Source organism: Quercus robur, chromosome 11 (assembly GCF_932294415.1).
Source record: "Quercus robur chromosome 11, dhQueRobu3.1, whole genome shotgun sequence".
NCBI lineage: Eukaryota > Viridiplantae > Streptophyta > Magnoliopsida > Fagales > Fagaceae > Quercus > Quercus robur.
The window spans coordinates 1,509,475-1,531,525 of record NC_065544.1 but is presented as its reverse complement, the minus strand read 5'-3'; the positions used below and the strand labels follow the sequence as shown (position 1 = coordinate 1,531,525).

The following is a 22,051-nucleotide window of genomic DNA, read 5'->3' as shown; positions in this document are numbered from 1 at the left end:
CTCTTGAATATACTCAATATGCTTTTCAAGCTTTGTTACATTCCTATGGCACTGTGCATCATCTAACTTGTCCAGGTACCTCTCAGCAAAATGGTCGAGCCGAAAGAAAACTTCGTCATATTCTTGACACTGTTCGTGCTCTTCTTCTTTCTGCCAAAGTTCCTGCCCCATTTTGGGGTGAAGCTGCTCTTAATGCTGTTCATGCGATTAATCGCATTCCAAGTGCTGTCATTCATAATCAGACTCCGTATGAGCGTCTCTTTGGGTCACCTCCTGATTATCATCACCTTCGATCCTTTGGATCTGCTTGTTTCGTTCTTCTTCAGCCTCATGAGCACAACAAACTTGAGCCTCGATCTAGACTTTGTTGTTTCCTTGGTTATGGCGAAACTCAAAAGGGGTATAGGTGTTATGATCCTGTCTCTCATCGTCTTCGTGTTTCTCGTAATGTTGTCTTTTGGGAACACCGATTGTTTGTTGAGCTCTCTTACTTTCGTTCTTCCTTGACTAACTCCTCTGTTTTAGAAATCTTTCCAGACGAGTCTCTTGTTCCTTCTACAAATACTTTTGATCCTTCTTTGGACTTCTCTCCAGATATTTTTGATGCTTCTCCTAGACAGGTTGAAGATGAACAGGTTGATGACGAGCTACCCCACCTTGAGCCTGGGTCCCCTGCTCCTGCTCCGCCTGAAGATCCTCCACAAGACATTCCACATCGCCACTCAACCCGGGTAAGATCCATTCCTACACATTTACTTGACTATCATTGTTACACTGCCCTTGCTACACTTCACGAGCCTCAAACCTATCGTGAGGCCTCCACTGACCCTTTATGGCAGATTGCAATGAAAGAGGAACTTGATGCATTAAACAAAAACCATACCTGGGATCTGGTCACTCTCCCTCCTGGACAGTCTGTGGTTGGTTGTAAGTGGATCTATAAGATCAAGACTCGCTCTGATGGGTCCATTGAGCGCTACAAGGCTCGTCTTGTTGCAAAAGGTTTTACACAGGAGTATGGGATTGATTATGAAGAGACTTTTGCTCCAGTTGCTCGTATCTCATCTGTTCGTGCCCTCTTAGCTGTTGCTGCTGCTAGTAAATGGGATCTTTTTCAGATGGATGTTAAAAATGCTTTCCTTAATGGGGATTTGAGTGAAGCAGTCTATATGCAACCTCCTCCTGGCCTCTCTGTTGACTCAAACAAGGTTTGTCATCTTCGACGTGCCCTTTATGGTCTTAAACAAGCTCCACGAGCTTGGTTTGCCAAGTTCAGCTCCACTATCTTTCGCTTGGGTTACACTGCCAGTCCGTATGATTCTGCCTTATTTCTTCGTCATACTGATAAAGGCACCATTTTGCTTCTTCTATATGTGGATGATATGATCATAACTGGTGATGACCTCAGTGGCATTCAAGAACTCAAGGATTTTCTCAGTCAGCAATTTGAGATGAAAGATCTTGGACATCTCAGTTATTTCTTGGGTCTTGAAATTACTCATTCCACAGATGGTCTTTATATTACTCAAGCCAAGTATGCTTCTGACCTTTTATCTCGAGCTGGACTCACTGACAGCAAGACTGTTGACACTCCGGTTGAACTTAATGCGCATTTGACACCCTCGGGGGGGAAACCTTTGTCTAATCCTTCTCTTTACAGACGATTGGTTGGCAGCCTAGTTTATCTCACAGTTACTCGTCCAGACATCTCCTATGCTGTTCATCAAGTGAGCCAGTATCTGTCTGCTCCACGATCTACTCACTATGCTGCTGTTCTGCGCATTCTTCGATATCTGAAGGGCACTCTCTTCCATGGCCTTTTCTACTCAGCTCAGTCTCCTCTTGTACTTCGTGCATTTTCTGATGCTGATTGGGCAGGGGATCCCACTGATCGCAGGTCCACTACAGGTTATTGCTTTCTTCTTGGTTCTTCTTTGATTTCTTGGCGAAGTAAGAAACAAACTTTTGTGGCCCGCTCTAGTACTGAAGCAGAATATCGTGCCCTTGCTGATACCACATCTGAGCTCCTTTGGCTACGATGGCTTCTTAAGGATTTGGGTGTGTCCACCTCCTCTGCTACTCCCCTTTATTGTGACAACCAGAGTGCCATTCATATTGCTCACAATGATGTCTTTCATGAACGGACTAAACACATCGAGATTGATTGTCATTTTATCCGTTATCATCTTGTCCATGGTGCTCTTAAGCTCTTCTCCGTCTCCTCCAAAGATCAACTTGCAGATATCTTCACCAAGTCACTTCCTAAGAGACGCACTCGTGATTTAGTTGACAACCTCAAGTTGGTCTCACATCCACCTTGAGTTTGAGGGGGGCTGTTAATGTATATTATATTATATTATGGGCTTTAGGCCCAATTACCTTTCTTGTATAGCACACTTATACTTGTACTACACTTTACTTGTACCACACACTTACGCCTCCTATATAAGGCTCTGATGTATATTCTCTCATTATGAAATACAATACATTCTTCCAGTATTTCTAACATAATAAAAAGGACACACAAAAGATAATTTAGCCTAACTATTTTCCAGATATATTTGAAAGACCTGCTTTATGGTATCGCCTACTTCCACTCTTTGGAAGTTTTTCACAGGGACTTGAAGCCTGAAACCATTTTGATAGATTTAACTGGTGCATTGAAGCTTGGTGATCTTGGTACTGCTAGGGTATTTCCTAATTCCGCTATCAAACTCACTCCTCAGGTATTCTCTACCCTTAAAATATAAGATCATGTGTATGTTTAAGTAGGATTGTGGCTGTATTTATAAACATATTTGTGACAATATTCTAGGTTTACACACTGCAATACAGAGCACCAGAGATCTTGCTAGGTTCTGAGGACTACACAGCAGCTATTGACATCTGGTCAATTGGCTGCATCTTTTTTGAAATGTTGGTAGCGAAGAAGCAACAAGAAAGGAAACTCTTTTATGGGAAATCTGAAATTGATATGCTGCAAGATATTTTCAGGTACTATAGCTTGTGAATTCATTGACATATTTGCTTTAATGTTTAGTGATTCAGTCTGTTATTTTTGTTTTTGGAAAGTTCATTCATCATATTGTAATAGGTATCGATTATAATATGCTAAGTATGTGTTACCTTGAGCATGTCTCAAAAGTGAACTGGTTCACATTTAGAAAAGTGAACTTATAGAAGGTGGGGGCATATATTGTCTCATATCATATTATTAATTGGCAATCCACTGCTGATATTGGGTCGAGCAGCGAAGGGAACCCAATTATCTATATGAGAAGCATACTCATTGCCAAGACAGAAGTGAATCTTGAGTGTTCCTATCTTTGGAGCCCTATATTGCTGCAAAAACTGATCAACTGCTGTGAGAAACCTAGGCTTAAGTTCATTTACAAAATTTGCAGGCAGTGTATCGAAGTAGCCTTTGTTTTCATCATATTCAATTCCAAACATGGTAAATAGATCAAACTGAAGAGTGGAGATGGGTGCTGAAATATGTCTCCATCCAGGTGACAGTAACCTTGCCTTGACAGAATCTCTTAGAGTTAGAGAGGAGAGAATGTTGGTGAGAATGTCATCAGGTAATTCACTGATATGGTCACTCATTCTCTTATGATCCTCAGCACCAACTACCTAGCTAGCAAACATCAAAAAGATACATCATGTTAACAGCAGCCAGAACAGTTTGTGTTTTCTGGTGGAAACAATTTCGTGCAGAGAGAATTTTTCTTGGAAAAAAAAAAAAAGGCTAATAGGCTATATTGATAAATTTCTAAGGATAATTTGATTTCTTAGGATAAACTATAAAAATTATATGTGCTCTACTACTACTACAGTACTTAAAAAGCATACATAAATACATGGCAGACATTAAATAAATAAATAAAAGTCATAGCCTACGGAACAAGACATATGGACTAAAATACAATTTGGGTCTGAAGTTTCTGCCAATAGACTCTATATTCAGAACATGCGTCGTTAGAATGAAACTTTGCCGCTAAAACAAACTCCGTAATTACTACTACTGCTACTTCCATCGAGATTGACCTGAATTACCTCTTTGTTATTCAGGGAAAATCTATTCCACTCGCTTAGAACAGACTTTATAAAGTAGACAGACAGACAGAAAATAGAGGAAAAGAGATGATGAATAAAGGCTTAACAGAAAAAGAAAACCTACCAGTAACGTTGAGAAGGCAAACTATAAGTTTCAAGTGTCAACAACTCAACGGCGGCATAAGGATATATAAATTCTTTTTAAATCAGGTTTGTTTTGTTTTAATAACAGGTTAATGCTTTCATCAAAAAAAAAAAAAAACAGGTTAATGCTAATCGGACCATTCACTAATTTCTAGAGAACAAAAAGGCCCATTCCTTTCTCAAACAATCAATGTTTTTTCACCCATCCGTCTAATAAAAATCATAAGAAGAGTTAATGACAATCGGCCCAACCACTAATTTTTTGAAAACAAAAAGGGCCCAACCAATTTTTTCACCCCTACATCTAATAAAAATCATAAGAAGAGTTATGCTAATCGGCCCAACCACTAATTTCTTGAAAACAAAATCGGCCCAATCAATGTTTTTCCGACTTACATCCTATAAAAACCAATGGACTAAAATACAAACATTTCATATATGTGTTGAGATTCCAGCCAAATTGGTAAGAGACTTACCTAAAACTTTTTTTTTTTTTTTTTTAAAAGGCTAAAGTCTCTTTGAATATATATATATATATATATATATAAAGTCTCATCTTTCAACAGAAAAAAAAAAAAAAAAAAAAAAAAAAAAACCAAAAATTTTTTTTTTTGAATAAAAGATTTAAAGTTAAAATTCCATCTACACCCAAAAAAAAACTAGTTGGTATTTTTTTTTTTTTTTACTTTTGGCCTTGCTATAAAATTCTGATTTTTTTTTTTTTGGGATTGTATTAAAAGGTGTTCTTATTTATATGGAGGATTATTCATATAGAATTTTTTTTTGATTTTTTTTTCTATTAATATTTTTTGGGGGAAAATTATAGAACTCAACATGAAGTTTATTGAGTGAGTGCTTTTGATTTTTGAAATTTCAAATGAGCGCTATTGATTATTGAAGTTTAAAAAATGAGCGCTATTAGTCTTTTTTTGTTAGCTATCATTAGTTTCATATCTATGTAGTTAACAAAGCAATGACATGATATTTTTTAGGTAACACAACATTAATGTTTTTAATATTAAAAATTACACATAATTATTAACACATATGATGGTGTACTAAAAAATTGAACCAACTCCACATCAGGCAAGCACCTGGATGACCCCCTATCACTTAGGAAATTTCCAGAAATTGATTTATCTACAAAAACTTGTAAATTGGACCACATGCTACTATTTTGAAACATGAGCAAAATCCTTATTTATCGCTATAACTTCTTACTAAGTACTTAACTTCCAATGGCAGTTGTAGAAGATAAGATTGAACATTCAAACTTCTATAACAGTTGTGGAAGTTAAGTCTGAACCCTCTAACTTTCCCACACATTAAGGAAGTAACTAAACAAGTAACCACTCCAATGCTCACTATATAAGGACTTATACACATCAAATTATGGTAAGTTTTCACTATTCCTAAAAGTTGGAATTCTTGAGTTTTAGAGAAAAAGAAAAAAACTAACTTAAGTATCGGAGGGTTCTAGACCGGTTCACCCCAGTCACCTTTGATTTTGTGTCTTTTTCTTTTCAGGCTTTCCAAGTAATCACTAGCCCATTGAAGCCTAAAGCATCCAACCTACTGATTTTCTGTGCATCATCAACATAAAAAAGCAAATGACTTGTGATAAACCCAAAACAAACCTGATTCCAATTAAAACCAAATCGAGCCCAGTTCAAATGGGTCTTCCACAAATCAAACTAAACTGTAACCTACCCCCACCTCCACCAAACAAATCCCAAATATCTCTATCACTAGTATGGTTGGATGACTTAGATCCCGTTACAACAATCCCATTTATTTTATTAAGTGGAAGAATAAGAAAATTATATAAATAAAACATCATTTTTATTGATATGCATGAAATATACATTTCATTAAAAATAACTACGATATTACATGAATTTGGCCCTAAATTTAAATCTAGGGAGAAGTTACATTCCAAATATATACTCAAATATTAGGCATTTAATATTATTTTTTTAAGAATTTATGTTAGGCAATTATTAGCAAAGAGACAATTTCTTTTGTTATGAATATAACACCTATAATTTGTTGTGAAAGCATGATAAAAATTTTGTGTGTGTAGCACTTTTTGTATAAGAAACCACACACAAGAATACCAAAAAAGACAAATATCAAGATTAGGGATGTGCAAAATATTCGTTTAACTCGCCAACCAGCCCGACTCGCACCCGACCCGCCCGCCCGCCCCGTGCGGGTCATTAAGTTAGGCAATTTGGGTTGGGTGGGTTAGACCCCAAAATTGCGGATTGGATTGGGTTATGGATTAAAAAATTGCCAACCCGTTACAACCCGACCTGCCCGCTTAATTATACATACATAAAAAAAATATTAGTTCAGATTGTTAAATATTTAAAGTTAATCAATTCACCTAATAAATTTTTACAATTAATCAACAATCAATTCCCTAAACAGAACTAGCCTTCAAAAAATTCCTTAAACAAAATCTAAAAAGTCAACATCGAAACCCTAAACACCTCTACCTACCACCCATCCTATTTACTTCAGTCATATGTACAGTATACACTTTGTGGCTCTAGGTCTCACTTTTTCTTCTCACCTTTGACTTTTGGCTTTCACCTTCAGCTACTGTCTTTCCCTTCCTCTTTCTTCTTTAACCTTTTTGTAGTCTATTTCTTATCATTTCAATTCTTCATTAACAATCACAAAGGTACGTAATTGTGTTATTGTCTTCTACTGTTTAAATATTTTTTGTCTTTTTTATTTCAGTTTATGTCATTTGATCCGTTTATATATTATAAAATGTGATATAATATTACAAGTAAAGCCATTCGAGCAAGCAGGTTCATTGTATATTCAAGTAGTTCATGTCAAACGTAACACTTTTTTTCCTCTGTATCAATTCCATAAAACAGAGTACAAGATATAGAGATACAAGAAACTATTTTAGGAAGCTAATCTTCGTCTATACAATATTTACGGCTACAATCATGTTTTATCCCTTGAGTGAAGGGATTCCTAAATCTAAGATTTCCATAACTGGCTAATTGCGGGACTCACGCCAACACTCCCCCTCAAGTTGGTGTGTAGATATCTCTAACACCTAACTTGTCAAGTGAGTCATTGAAGTTCTTATTGGAAACTGCCTTTGTAAGAATGTCAGCTAACTGATCTTCAGATTTAACAAAAGGGAACTGAATAATCTTCTCTTCTAGATTCTGTTTGATGAAATGTCGGTCTACCTCCACGTGCTTGGTGCGGTCATGTTGAATTGGGTTGTGAGATATGTTGATGGCAGCTTTGTTATCACAGAATAAATTCATTGCAGAATCAGGAGGAAAACCGACCTCTGTTAGCAAACCTCTAAGCCAAAGAAGCTCACATAATCCTTTCACCATGCCTCAGAACTCAGCTTCAGTGCTGGACAATGCCACTACCTTCTGCTTTTTACTCCTCCATGTAACTAAGTTTCCTCCCACAAATGTAAAGTAGCCTGAAGTAGACTTTCTATCCAAGATATTCCCAGCCCAGTCCGCATCCGTGTACCCTTCAATATTCAGATGAGTGTTCTTGGAGAACATTAGTCCTTTTCCTGGTGATGACTTTAGATAGCGAAGAATTCGAATTACGGCACCCATATGGTCTTCACTCGGATTATGCATAAATTGGCTTACCACACTTACGGCGTAAGCAATGTCTGGACGAGTGTGAGATAAGTAAATGAGCTTCCCCACTAGTCTTTGATACCTCACCTTATTGGCTGGCACCTGGTCCGAATATTCTCCAAGCCTATGGTTCTGCACAATCGGCGTATCCACAGGTTTACACTCTAGTAATCCCACTTCCGTCAATAAGTCTAGTACATATTTCTGTTGGGAGAGGAATGTGCCTTTTCTTGACCTCGCCACCTCTATTCCCAGAAAATACTTAAGCCCTCCCAAGTTCTTCATTTCAAATTCAGTAGACAATTGTTCTTGTAGCCTCGAGATCTCATCGGCGTCATCCCTCGTAATTATCATATCATCCACATAAACTATTAATGCTGTCACCTTGCTTTGTCGATGTTTCAGGAAGAGAGTGTGGTCAGAGTTACTTTGGCGATAGCCATACTTCTTCATAGCTAAACTAAATCGGCCAAACCATGCTCGAGGTGACTGTTTTAGTCCATACAATGCCCTCTCCAATTTACAAACAATTTTGGTCCCAGCCGATCCTGTATATCCTGGCGGAATATCCATGTATACCTCCTCATCAAGGTTGCCGTGAAGGAAAGCATTCTTCACGTCGAGTTGATGTAGTGGCCAGTCCAAATTTGCTGCAAGAGATAGTAAGACTCTAACGGTATTCAGTTTAGCTACTGGTGAGAAGGTTTCTGAGTAATCTATGCCATATGTTTGGGTAAAACCCTTCGCCACAAGTCTCGCCTTGTATCGGTCAATTGATCCATCAGCCTTGTATTTCATAGAGAACACCCATTTGCATCCCACTATTTTTTTTCCTTCCGGTAATGGGACCAACTTCCAGGTATTATTTTTCTTTAAGGCTTCTAGTTCTTCTTGCATTGCTTGTGCCCACTCTGGATCAGATAACGCCTCCTCAACACTACTGGGAATGTGGCAGGAGGATAGTGTTTGAGTGAAAGTCTTGAGCGGCTTGGACAGACCTTGAGTAGATACATAATTTGCAATTGGATACTTAGACTTTCTTTCTTCTTCATCTGGGCTATATTTGTTCAATAGTTTCCCACGATTGTGTCTAAAAGGCAACACATAACCAGTAGAAGAATCCAAGATATTAACATGTAAAGGTGCAGTAGGAGTACTTACCTCAGGGACATTCTCAGGAGGAGGAGGGTCTTCAGGTACTGAGGAGTGAGGGGACTGAGGGTACTCTGTATTTTCTGGTTCTTCATTTTCGGCTTCTTCATTTCCGAGTTCTTCATTTCTCAACTCGACATATTCAATCTCTGGTAAAGGTGCAATAGGAGTACTTACCTCAGGGACATTCTCAGGAGGAGGAGGGTCTTCAGGTACTGAGGAGTGAGGGGACTGAGGGTACTCTGTATTTTCTGGTTCTTCATTTTCGGCTTCTTCATTTCCGGGTTCTTCATTTCTCAACTCGACATATTCAATCTCTGGTGGTACCTCATCTGGTTCAACCTCTCTATTTCTAGTTCCATGCTCACCCACGGGGGCCATCAACCAATTCGACTCTTCTACTTGAGTCTCCCCCTGAAGGGAAGAATTGGATACCGGTGAAGGATAGAAATTCTCAGACTCAAGAAATGTAACGTCCATGGTGATATAGGTTCGGTTGGTAGTGGGGTCATAGCACCGGAAGCCTTTTTTATGTAAACCATATCCCAAAAATAAGCACCGAATGGCACATGGGTCCAGTTTGGTACGTTGATTTTTGTGGAGGTGGATAAAAGCAACACACCCGAAAATTCTAGGAGGAAGCATCAATATTGAAGGAAGGGATACATGAGTAGAGAGGATTTGTAAGGGAGTTTTAAAGTGTAAAATTTTAGATGGCATACGGTTGATTAAGTACATGGCAGTAGCCACAGCATCCCCCCAATGGCAACTTGGCACCATTGCTCCAAGGAGTAGGGCACGAGATGTTTCCAAAATATGTCGATTTTTCCTCTCGGTGACACCATTTTGTTGTGGTGTTTGAGAGCATGAGGTCTCATGGAGGAGGCCTTGTTGTTGGAAATAGGCCTGAAATCTTTGGTTGATGAATTCGCCACCATTATCGAAACGAAGAATTTTTATCTTGGAAGAGAATTGAGTTTGAACCATGGCATGAAATGCTTGAAAAATGGTGAAAATTTCATCTTTGGTTTTTAGATGATAGAGCCATGTCATTCTAGTACTCGTCGACAAAAATTACAAGCCAACGATGACCAGTGGAAGTAGTTATTGGGGATGGTCCCCACACATCGGAGTGTATCAATGCAAATGGAGTACTAGTATTAGTTTTATTCAAGCTAACTGGATAGGGAACTCGTTGGCTTTTAGCCTTGATACATGTATCACATTTAAAGTCAACATTCTATAAACAGGCAAATAAAGATGGGAGTAGATGCCGGAGATAGCCAAATGATGGGTGCCCCAAGCGCCTATGCCATAGCCAAATTTGCCGTTCGTGGTTACTGGTTTGATGGTGCGTGTGATTTGCTTTGCCTGGGCTGAAGTCATCAAGGTAGTACAGTCCCCCCCTCTTAGTACCACGCCCAATAATCTCCTTGCTGAGAACATCCTGAAGAAGACAAAAAGTAGAGTATATTAGTACAACACAATTAAGTTCTTCAGTAACTTGACTCACAGACATCAACTTGTTGGAGAGAGATGGAACAAGAAGTGTGTGAGCTAGAGAGAGAGAGGGAGACAGGGGCATGGTTCCAGCCCCTGTGACTGGGTAAGTTGCCCCATTAGCATTGGCAATGCAAGTCCTCCGTGGCTGAGTTGTGTTGGAGAAGTCATTTGGATCAAATGTCATATGATCCGTCGCTCCGGAGTCGATAATCCAAGCACCATCATTCCAAGTAGTAGAGCTGCAAAAAACTTGACCACAATTACCTTGATCTAGGGTTGAGGTAGAAGGTTCAGCCACGGGAATAAGAGATAGTTGAGGTTCAACCGCGGCCACCGCTGCTCGACTCGGGACATCTTCAGTTGCAGGAGCATCTCTATTCTTTCGGGCTTGTAATTCGTGCCACCAGTCTGGGTAGCCATGTAATTTGAAATAGGTTTCTCGAGCATGCTTTGTACTCCCATAGTGAGTGCACTTATTCCCACTAGAATGACCTTTAGATCGCGAGGAGGACCCAGATTTCACGCCTTTGATGGCCATAACAGCACCACTAGCCACTGTTTCTGCTCCCGATATCATCACAGATTGTCTGAGATCTTCCCTTCGAATATGAGCATATGCCTGCTCAATTGAAGGGAAAGGTTTCAGGCAAAGAACATCGCTCCGAACATGATCCAATCAATCATCTAGTCCGTCAAGAAAAGTGTATACGCGCTCTTCCTGTAAAATAGAGTTGTAGCTTTGTATGTCAATTGCACATTTCATTGGATTCGGTCGACGAAAATCGATCTCTCGCCACAAACCCTGTAGATCGTTATAGTATTTTTCTATAGATCCGCCTGCTTGTTTCATTCGAGATACACGACGTCTGAGCTCGTATATTTGCGAGGTGTCAGTTCCATCGAAGTATGTTGTGGCAGCAGAATCCCATACCTGCTTAGCCGTTGGGTAGCGAATAAAGTTCACGACCAAGGAGTGGTCCATGGAGTTGATCAACCAGCCTTTCACCATGGCATTCTCAATGCGCCACTTACGAAAGGAGGGGTCGGTTTCTGGTGGTTGGGGGTAGTCTCCATTGATGTATCCCAGTCTATCTTTTCCTGAGATGTACATCTCAACAACCTGGGACCATAATCCATAGTTGGAACCATCCAACTTGATGCTGATTGGAACCATCGGGGAATCAATGATGGGAGGAAGAGGTCTGGACCCTTGACAAAACCTCTGTCATTTTTGATGTTAGATTATCAAGGATGGTTTTGGTGGATTCAGCCATGGAGGCCGAGCAAAATCTTGACCCCTGCCTGATCAAAACACAGGGAACCCAAGATCATGCTCTGATACCATGTCAAACGTAACACCTTTTTTCCTCTGTATCAATTCCATAAAACATAGTACAAGATATAGAGATACAAGAAACTATTTTAGGAAGCTAATCTTCGTCTATACAATATTTACGGCTACAATCATGTTTTATCCCTTGAGTGAAGGGATTCCTAAATCTAAGATTTCCATAACTGGCTAATTGCGGGACTCACGCCAACAGTTCATTGTATATTCAAGTTAAATATGTTATATATTACATAAGAATACAGTTCATCTAATTCTTTGTCTTTGTCTAATTTTTTTTTTTTTTTTAATCCTTGATGTGACTTTGGAAATGTTAAAACTTTGAGTTTGTTGATTTAATTTTCCTAAGTTGTAAGGCAGAGCCTACTTTTGCTAGAGATGATATATCTCTTTTTCATTGACCCTATGTTTATGTTAGAATTGAGATTATTCAAGAAATCTACCTTCAGTTTTTTTTTGTGTGTTAATTATGTTTTGAGATTATTCAATAAAAAATTGTAGTTTGTGATAAATTTTTTTTTCTTTTAAATGTTGTTAATGCCAACCTGCCCAACCCACCTAACTCGCCGAGTTGAAACCACCAATATTTGTAACCAATCCACCGGATTTAAACTTTGGTGGGTTGGTAGCGGATTGGAATTTTCCCAACCCTCTAGTGGCGGATTGGATAGAAATATTGGCATTTACCCACCCAATCCGACCCACGCACACCCTTAATCAAGATCCCTCAGGAATATAAAGGGAGGAGCTGCAACTAGATAACCATATTTGCATGGTGTCAAGGACGTTTTTGCGACAAGCGCAAAAAATGCAAAATTAACCCAAATCTTACCTTGGATTCTTTAGAAATGTTTATTTGTGGAGAATCAAGCCCAAAATTTCAAATATATAAAATAAAAGGCTAATGGTGCTTTAACAAGAGAGAAATGAAAATATCATAACTGAAATACAAGAAAATGTAGAAAAAGTACACAGGTCCGAAACTTCGACTCACAATCAGGGAGAAGAGGAAATTAAGAGAGGTTGTGAGGAAGAGAGGGAGGGTTCTCCTTTACCCATATTTCTACCCCTAAGCTTTAGAATTGTGAGAATGTTAGTTGGTTGAATGGGCTTTTACTCTAAAGTTTCAGACCTGGCAGTAGAACGTGGTTGGTCTCAAGTTTTAGTTCTGTGGGGAAAAACGTGGTTTCTCCATTTTGAATCTGATTGGAGCCTTTTGTATTGAGTTTGGGGTGCTCTAAGTTACTGGTTTTTGGTTAATAGAAGAGGCTTTGAATCCCAAGGTCTCAATCAAACAAGTTATGGTTAGATTTGTTTTAATTGGATAAGAGGGTTGGCTTGCTTTTACATAATTTGGGAAGTGGAGTGGCCTAAATTCATCGGTTGATGTTTCCTAGACATGACAGGCCCTTGGAGTCTGCATTTGGTTGTTGCAGTAGACAAGGCCAGTCACTTAGGGTCAGCTATATGTTTTAGGCCAAAAAATGGTAAAAGCAGAAAGGTTAGATCACAGTCAGCCAGAGCATAAAAGCTCTTTTAAGGTGGAAATTTTGGGTACAAGACCACAATCTCAAGGGCAGAGCATGAGGTAATGGACATGAGCTACTTAATGGAGACAATAGAAGCCATACCTTACCATGACTTGTTTATACACAGTTATGAGGAATTGTTGCCACGTGGCTAGGGGAGATAAGGTTGTGATTTAAATTCTTGTAATCATAGGTAGTTGTAGTATAAGCTTGTAACCACTTTTCCCTTCAAAAGTGGAAATTAGTTTTTCTTTAGTTTTATTAGATAGCTCTTGTATATAAATAGCTAGGCTATTGTATTTTATTCAATTATGTGGATTGTATTGCTCAGTTTTCTTCAATAAAACACAAAGTTTTATTTAGAGAGAGCCTTCACTTTTTACAGGGTCCAAAACACGTAGCAAACTAAATTGGCTTAGGCTTTTTTTATCAACACAATTAATTTCTTACTAGGAGTGGTGAAATTCCACAATAGGAAGATTAGACAATTGATTGGAAATGAAGACAATAGTAATGGACTCTTGTATTGATGAAAAATTGGTTTCTTGAGGTGTGTATAGAAGCTCTAGATGGGAGATACAAGTTAGGACTACTCTCACTTTCTCTCTCGTTCTTCCTCACATTTTTTTTCTAGATCCCCTTTCTTGTTATCCTCCTCCTCCTTTTATACCCATCCTCCTCCTCTTCAACTGTAATGCTCTTAGCTGGATTTAGGAGGATACTTGTCCTATCAGCATCTTCTTCTGCCACTTCTTGATCATGAAGGAAGACTTTTAGAGGTGTTTCTATTATTTAGGCCAGTGTGGATGACATTAGGTAAGGAAAGTTCATTAATGCAGAAGTGGTTGTTACATTAGGCTTTGCGTTTTCTTCGATGTATTTCCCAAGGCAAGTAGGCGAAAAGGGTGTTCTCGGCTAAACAAATAACCGCTTCTTGGTTGGGCTATGTTTCCTTGAGAAGATGGGTTTCTCGAATTATCTCGGTAATGAGCCCAAATGATCTCTTCTTGACGGGGGGCTCAGTCATCTCATGCTGGCACATAGGTTGAGCCTGTTCCATAGATAGGACTTTTTGGGACGCTCTCTTCAGGTTAAGGTCTTCAAGGTAGATTCAGCCTACTCCCCCATAACTCTATTTAACCAAAAAAAAAAACAAAAAACAAATGACCCATTCACCATTTTATTATTTTTTTTTTAATTATAAATATGATTGAGTTTCAACTTATGTGTTTGCTTTTCATGATTACTATTTATCATCAGACCAAGACACCAATTGATTTTTTGGCGTAAGCATGAATTGAACCCTCCAAATCTCTTATTTGATGACAATATAATATTGATTAAAAAATATTTTTATTAGAACCCTAAAGCCTCTAACAATGTTTTAAAATTTGTTCTATAGCAACTAGAATGACCAGATTTTTTTGTTCTTATACCCAAATTGATACATAGAGTCCTATTTCATCTTGGTTTAAATACTAGACCATTTTAAACAAAACTAGCCGTTCAATCGATTTCAACCTTTTGGGGTAATTATACCTTAAATTACACTTTGCACCTTAAACTTTCAGAATGCATAGTTAGAGCAACCGCATCAGCTCATGCAAAATCTTGCAAAATACAAAAAGTAGTCCACTTTACACATTTTGAGCAAAAAAAACCCACATCATTGGGTGTAAAATTGTGGATAAATGCACAAATGCTACAGCTACAGTAATCGTGCATACGTACTACAGTAACCGTGCATATGCACGGTTACTGTAGTACGTGCATTTAATATTTTAGTATTTTTTAGTAGTGTTGGGTTTGTGAGAGAGAGGGGTAGTGAGTGAGGAAATAATAAAAAAATTGTAAAAGAATGAATATTTTTATTGAATAGATGTATTGAATAAATAGATTGATGTGAGTGTTTTATAAAAATGAGTGTGTAAAATAAAAAAAGATAGTTTTTTTTATTCAAAATAGACGAAAAGTTTGCAATGGCTAATGCGGTTGCTTTTAGCACCCTAAACTATAAGTTGTGTTACACTTTGTGACCCACCATCAATTCTATTGTTATCTTGGATGGAAAACCAAAATTTATGATGTAAAGTGTAATTAAGTGTCTAATTTAAGGTAGTAACATGTAATTTCTCATTTGTTTTCAAGTGATTGGGAAGAGGGACAATTGAGTCTTTTTACATAATGTCAATCAAGATAACAACAAAATTAACAGCGGCATGCAAAGTGTATCAAGAGTTTTAGTTTAGAATGCTGACCATGCATTCTAAAAGTTTAAGGTGTAAAGCGTAATTTAGGGTATGAGAGGTGCTACGTCCACAACATTTTTACAATATTTTTACAACAAATTATAGGTGGTTAGTTGTTATAGGTTCAAACTTGAACCCAACACTAAGATTTTTTTTTTTACCCCAATAATAACAACTAGTAACAACCTGACACTTGGGATTTACTGTAAAAATGTTGTAAAAATATTACGGACATATAATTTCTCTTTAGGGTATAGTTTAAGATAATAAAGTGTAACTTCTCTCAACCTTTTCAACTAAAAAATCTATTTCAACATGGAATGAATTTTGAGGAAACATTAATCATCCCCCCACTTTATCAGACCAGACCTAGATTGATCCACACCATCCTTTTTTTTTTCTTAAAATCATTTCATCAAACTCATAGTCACTTGTTTATAGATTGAGGGAGAGAAAGAGAAAGAGAGAGAAATCAAGAACGGAAGGTGATACTGTTGGGGCTGGGTGAATGCGTATCATCATCATCTTCTACTTCATATGTGGAGCAATAGCAGTAGCAAGAGATAAGATTGCTGTTCAGAGCTCAAACCTCTATTCTTTCTATTGAAGCTTCAATCAGAGAGAGAGAGAGAGACAGAGCAAACAGATAAGAGAAGAGAAGATAACCTTTTAAAGAAAACAAATGTGTTGAGCTTAGTTTTGGAGAGATTGAAAATCCACTTTCTATCAATCGAGCTGCAATCAAAAAGGCTGTCAAGTTTGGAGATTTCATTCGATCAAGAGCGAATGGCAATCAAAATCTGTACAAACTGTCTTCTTTGAGCTGCTTTTTTGCACTTCAATCTTGAACCACACTATAGGTTCATGATTTAATACATTGTCATGAAATTCGCTGACTTAAAACCTAACATATATAGTACATATAGCTTTTTCAGTCTTTTTCCATATTTTATTCCTTTTTCAATAGAAAACATAGATAGCATAATTTGCCAAAATACCACATAGATGAGAAATGTTGCCGCATTACTGACTTCCTTCCGAGACCTAAATTTCTTGCAACATAAGATGCCATTATGTGAGATTGCATTCACATGTAGATATAAACCTTTTAGATCACTTGGGTCATTCTTGAAATCATCACTTTGGCAATATTGACACATCTTGATCATGAGCTCCTACTGGTGAAACATCTTAACTGCGCATGACAGGTTTTATACAAATAACTTTTTTTTTTTTTTTTTTTTGATAAACAATATACAAATAACTTTAGCATGAGTAAGTAATAATTAAGAATATGATTTCAAGTAAAAAGGTTTTTTCATAAATAAAAAAAATTAAACAGCAAAAATTAATTATAAAAAATACATAGTAACAATTAATCTTACCAATCATTCTTCGGTCTTCACTGCTGACCAAAGTAGAGTAAATTTATATCTCTAGAACAATATCTACAATAAAATGAAAAAAAAAATGACCGATCAAAATTTTCATTAATACCTCCAGAGAGAGAAGGTTTAAATGAGTCTTGCATGAATTCTTGGCCATGAGGCACGCAACATTTTCCAACTAATATATATATTATTTTTGTGTTCATTTTTTTACAAGACTTTATGTGTTGAATATTATATCATATAAAAGAACTCACATTCAGAATCTGTGTTGAGCCATTTACTTCCATTGTTGGACTTATCATTCAATTCATCCTCGGCGGCTGACTTTGGCATAAGTCTATTCTCCAAGTATTTCTTCATAGACAGTGCTTTGCTAGAACTTTGGGGATATATCTTCTTGTGAAGCATTGCCCTCAAAATCTTTAACCAGCCAAGAGGAAAAAATTTACAAAGAAATCCACATATGTTAAAAAAAAAAAAAAAAAAAACGTTGCTTCAAAGCTATAAAGGGATGGGTTAGCATGATCTGAAATGTACATGTATATATGAGTACGCATGTCATTGTTAATGTCTAATGCATCCATATGGTCTCAAAGTGCACACATCGTACATGCCAATCTAAATACATGATGGAAATATTACATTTATTAATTATCAATTAATTTGAGTGATAGATTAAGATATTTATTAAGCCATACAAATTGTTAGGTCACTAATTACAAAAAAAATAAAAGAAAAGTGATTAAGATATTTATTATTTATTTTTGTTGAGTGACGCTAATTGACCATAATTATTGTCATATTAGTTTGTAAACTTTTAATGGTAAAACTAGCACTGACTTTATCATTTTCCAATCAATTTTATTATAAGAGCTTACAGACTAACATAAAAGAGAATGTGATTGATATCACAACAAAAAATATAATTTAAAAAAAAAATCTCTTATTGACTATTTTATCTATTATTTAAAAGTTGATACATCAATTTATAAGATTAAAATGGTAAAATTTTATAATACCTTGAATTTTTGGTACTTGATATATTATATAATAATAGAGAATTCTACAGCTAGCACACCCTAGCTAGCTACTAAAAAAAAGAACACTTCTATATTTTTTTAATGTATCATACCTACTTAATCTTAATCTTTATTATTAAAATAAGATAAATACAAATCTTCTGTGTCAATTTTTTGCATTCAAAGCCAAAGAGAGGATTTGTATTCAGAATAAAAAATTGTATTATTCAATTGGTTAAGAAAACAAAAGCATATTCCATAAAATGACCTATTATATAGATATATATATATATATATATATATATGTATATGATCTACGCATTACCTTCTCCATTCTTAATTCTGGGAGTTGATCTCTTAAATTTGGAGCAGGTGAGAATCCACTTCTGCAAACAAATATTTTCTTAAGAAGAAAAGACAATGATTTTTTGCCAATGGCAGCCTTAATATTATCCGAACCAATATATTTTCCTCTTTTCAGAATTATGCTGGTGCTACGCTGGAGACTACTATCTTTGCTCTTTGACTCATCCAAACATGAGTTTATATCTACTTTTAGCAGACCAGCTTCCAAGCTTGACTCTCTATCCAGCAATTGAAGATTAATTGCTTCCGATTCTTTACAGCAAGTTGACTCAACCTGTTCATGCAATAACAAGTTCAAACCCTTCAGAAGCTTTCCCAATTCTTCAAGTGTAAGATCTTGTAGATGATCTTCGGAGGAAGATAAATTCCCTTCAAGATTTCTCCTCACTTGATCATCTTTCAAATTGTGTTCCCCAAATGTCCCAATTGCTAGCAATCCATGATGATAGTCGCTGAGTTCTTCTTTTTGAGGCTCTTGTAGCATTTGATCTATTGATTCAGAAAACAATTTTCAATTAGATGTGGTTACACGAACAATAAAAACAACAATAACATCAGAAACCTAAAGCATTAGTACAATCCTAATGTTTTTCATTATATTTAGTCTAACAGGAAGCCCAAAGCATTAGTACAAAGTCGCTTCTCTCTATTAGTATCAACCATATAACATTTGTAGTGAATCACAACCATTATATTCAACAGTTCTATATTATTGAATTCCCTAAACAGAACGAAAGTAAAATGTGCTAGAACTTGAACCTTGGACTGAGAAAATGTGTTAGAACTCGCCCAACAACTTGAAAACATTTGACTAATCAAAATCACTATGGTTTTTAAAATTAGAACCATACACATTTCAGCTGATAAAACCCGATGAAAAAAAGTATGAGAAAAAACAAAATGAAAACTTTGTTACTGTTACCAATTGTGAAGCTTGGTTTTTTGATCCCATGTCTCCCACTGAACTTATTTTGCATCCAAGTGAAAATCTGCAATAAAAAAGTTTAAACCTTCTATATATATAAAAAATATATATATATACTAATAAGTGTAACCTCGTATACTATAGAGCTACATCAGAGCTAGCATATAGTATTACATTATATCTGTAATCACCGGATTAAAATATTTTTCTTACCTTCATTTTGGTTAAGGCTACTGACTATTGAAAGAGAGCTCGTCAAAGCACACCTCGAGAGATGGATGGATGGCTTTAGAGTGTCAACACATGTACACATCCCATAAGCCAATGAGAGCTGAGCTGCAAATCACTTATAAATAGATCGAGCAGGGCTCATAGTTGTTGCTGGTTCAAGTTCCAAAAACTGACTTTATTTGCGTCTCTCTTTTTCTCTCTCTCTCTCATCCTATAATGATATGATCTCTTACTCTACCATGTCTTTTCTTACTCTAATACCGTCTAAAATTATAGAAATCACAAATCTTTTCCAATTAAAACTAACATTATTGCCTATCAACAAAACAAAACAATAAAAAAAAAAAAAAAACTAACATTATTGTGAGGACAATATTATTAACGTTCCTTAGTTTTACATTGGGCAATATTTCATAGCCTCAATTGGACCAATGCGAACCACGTCTGCAGTGTTCATGCAAAATTGATTACTAGGTGAAATATGGAATGCATGGCATGCACACAGAGAAAATTTGATCAGTATATGTGAATTTTTTTTTTTTTTTTTTTTTGTTCTTTCCTTTTAGCACGCAGCTTAATGGTTTTTCATTAATCTTTTTTTTTTTTTTCTGGGTAATTGCAGAGGATAAAACTCTCAAGCTAACAGTTACAAACGGAACCAAATACCACTAGGTTACAAGGTCCGGTCGTGGTTTTTCATTAATCTGCTACCTAGTCTGTTGGGTCTAAATCTTTTTCTTTTTCTTTTTTTGTTTTTTTGCATGCACAATTCGAACTCTTAAACTAGTTTCATTATTATGTATAATGCATTGGAAATCGTGGTCCAACACCAACTAACAGCTATGCACCATCTAATAGGCCAACTGTAAAATCACCTTAATTAAACCCTTTTTGCTAGTCTGGTGAAACACAAAATTGGCATGTAATTAGATTTTGACTGACCATGGGGTTTTAATATAAATTAAAGCTCAAACAAAACAAAACAAACAAGGTGGAGAAAAGGAAACTATGGGGCAAATAGGTTAACAGGCCACGTTCCCGTGGGGCTGTCCCTCACTGACCGAACCACCAACCACCTACTCTCACTACTACCACACGGACAAGACTTCATTTTGTAAGGCTACCCAGACACCAACAAATCTACTTTGACCACCGTCCTTAATTACAAGCCTGTACAGTCATTTGGATGGTGGAACTTGGAGGTAATTAATGATATCCTTTATGGGAAAGATAATGGTGAGATTCGTGAGAACGTACAGTACCCTCACAAACCCAACCTTTAAGAAAAAAATCCTTCTTACTGTTAAAAGAAAAAGTTATGTTATCTGGTGTGCTCTTATTTTAGGAAAATTTTGACATAATTTTTATGAAAAATAATAAAAATAGTTAAAATAATTCATTATTATTATTTTTCATTAAAAAAATTTTAAAAATATTTGCTAAACTAATGTCCTTAGGATATCTTTTAACTTTTCAATAATAAAAAGTAGAAGATCCTTCTAGAATAGAATGATGAGCCAGTTCCTTTATCTCAATTAGATCTTTAGTGTTAACTTATTGACCCCACATCACATGATGATAATGAATAATATCACTTATACTATCATGGCCTTGATGGTAATTTAAGTGCATTTTGAATTATTGATTTGGTGTACATCTTACATATATAATATAATAATAAGAGGTTTCTAATTCTCACAAATGCCCACCATTTCATTTCCCTTAAACTCACTAACAACAACTATCTTTATTGGAAAACTCAACCTATTCCTTATCTTGAAGACCAAAAATTTGTTGACTTCACTGATGGCTCAACTTCATGTCTGCCTCCTAATATCACAACCAATAATGAATAAAATCCTGACCTAGCCCACAACGCCTGGAATCATTAAGATTAACTTCTCATGAATAGTATCATTGCCTCGCTATCTAAATGGATCATGTTAGAAATATATTAACCCAATAGCATAGGTTTAAGCCCAATTTTACCTTATGTTCAAATCAAGTCTCTTACTTGTACTACTAGTTTATTAACCATAATTAGTGTATGGTTAGTCTAGGATTGAGCCTCTTGTATACACCCATGCTATGTTAATTGTAACACATTATTTATACTACATTCTCATATAATAAAGATTTAGTCTTTAATGGTTTCCTCCTTACGTGGATGTAGATTGTTAGGTTGAACCACGTGATCCTCGTATTTTTGTGTTCTCTATCTAATGCTTCCGCTTCTGCATTTATTCTAACATATTCAACATAGTATATCAAAACTAATATTCAATAGATCATACCTCTAGTTGTTGGCCTCAATGCATCATATGAAATATAGACCAATTTAGTACTTACAGTCCTCTCTTGCATCGACTTCAAACACTTGAATCCTTCACATATGTAACTCCAAAACCTTAAGCAACTTGATCTTTCTGTCAGTTAGTTCTTGCACAAAACTAAAGTCCTGCCTAATAAATTAACGGCATCTGGTAGTCTTTTA

General features: G+C 36.4%; 2 protein-coding genes across 2 annotated transcripts; one reads left to right on the top strand and one right to left on the bottom strand.

Moving 5' to 3' along the window:
* The first annotated feature begins 2,577 nt into the window (after nucleotides 1-2,577).
* LOC126707032 (uncharacterized) lies at nucleotides 2,578-3,025 on the top strand. The gene is made up of 3 exons (XM_050406620.1): nucleotides 2,578-2,585; nucleotides 2,618-2,726; nucleotides 2,816-3,025. The coding sequence occupies exons 1-3, from the start codon at nucleotides 2,578-2,580 to the stop codon at nucleotides 3,008-3,010; spliced, it is 312 nt and encodes a 103-aa protein (XP_050262577.1). The 3' UTR covers nucleotides 3,011-3,025.
* A 13,297-nt stretch (nucleotides 3,026-16,322) lies between these two features.
* On the bottom strand, nucleotides 16,323-19,806 carry LOC126705793 (protein DEEPER ROOTING 1). The gene is made up of 6 exons (XM_050404997.1): nucleotides 19,540-19,806; nucleotides 19,324-19,390; nucleotides 18,361-18,890; nucleotides 17,271-17,436; nucleotides 17,011-17,073; nucleotides 16,323-16,820 (listed from the first exon to the last, which is right to left on the bottom strand). The coding sequence occupies exons 1-5, from the start codon at nucleotides 19,543-19,545 to the stop codon at nucleotides 17,054-17,056; spliced, it is 789 nt and encodes a 262-aa protein (XP_050260954.1). The 5' UTR covers nucleotides 19,546-19,806; the 3' UTR covers nucleotides 16,323-16,820; nucleotides 17,011-17,053.
* Nucleotides 19,807-22,051: the final 2,245 nt, after the last annotated feature.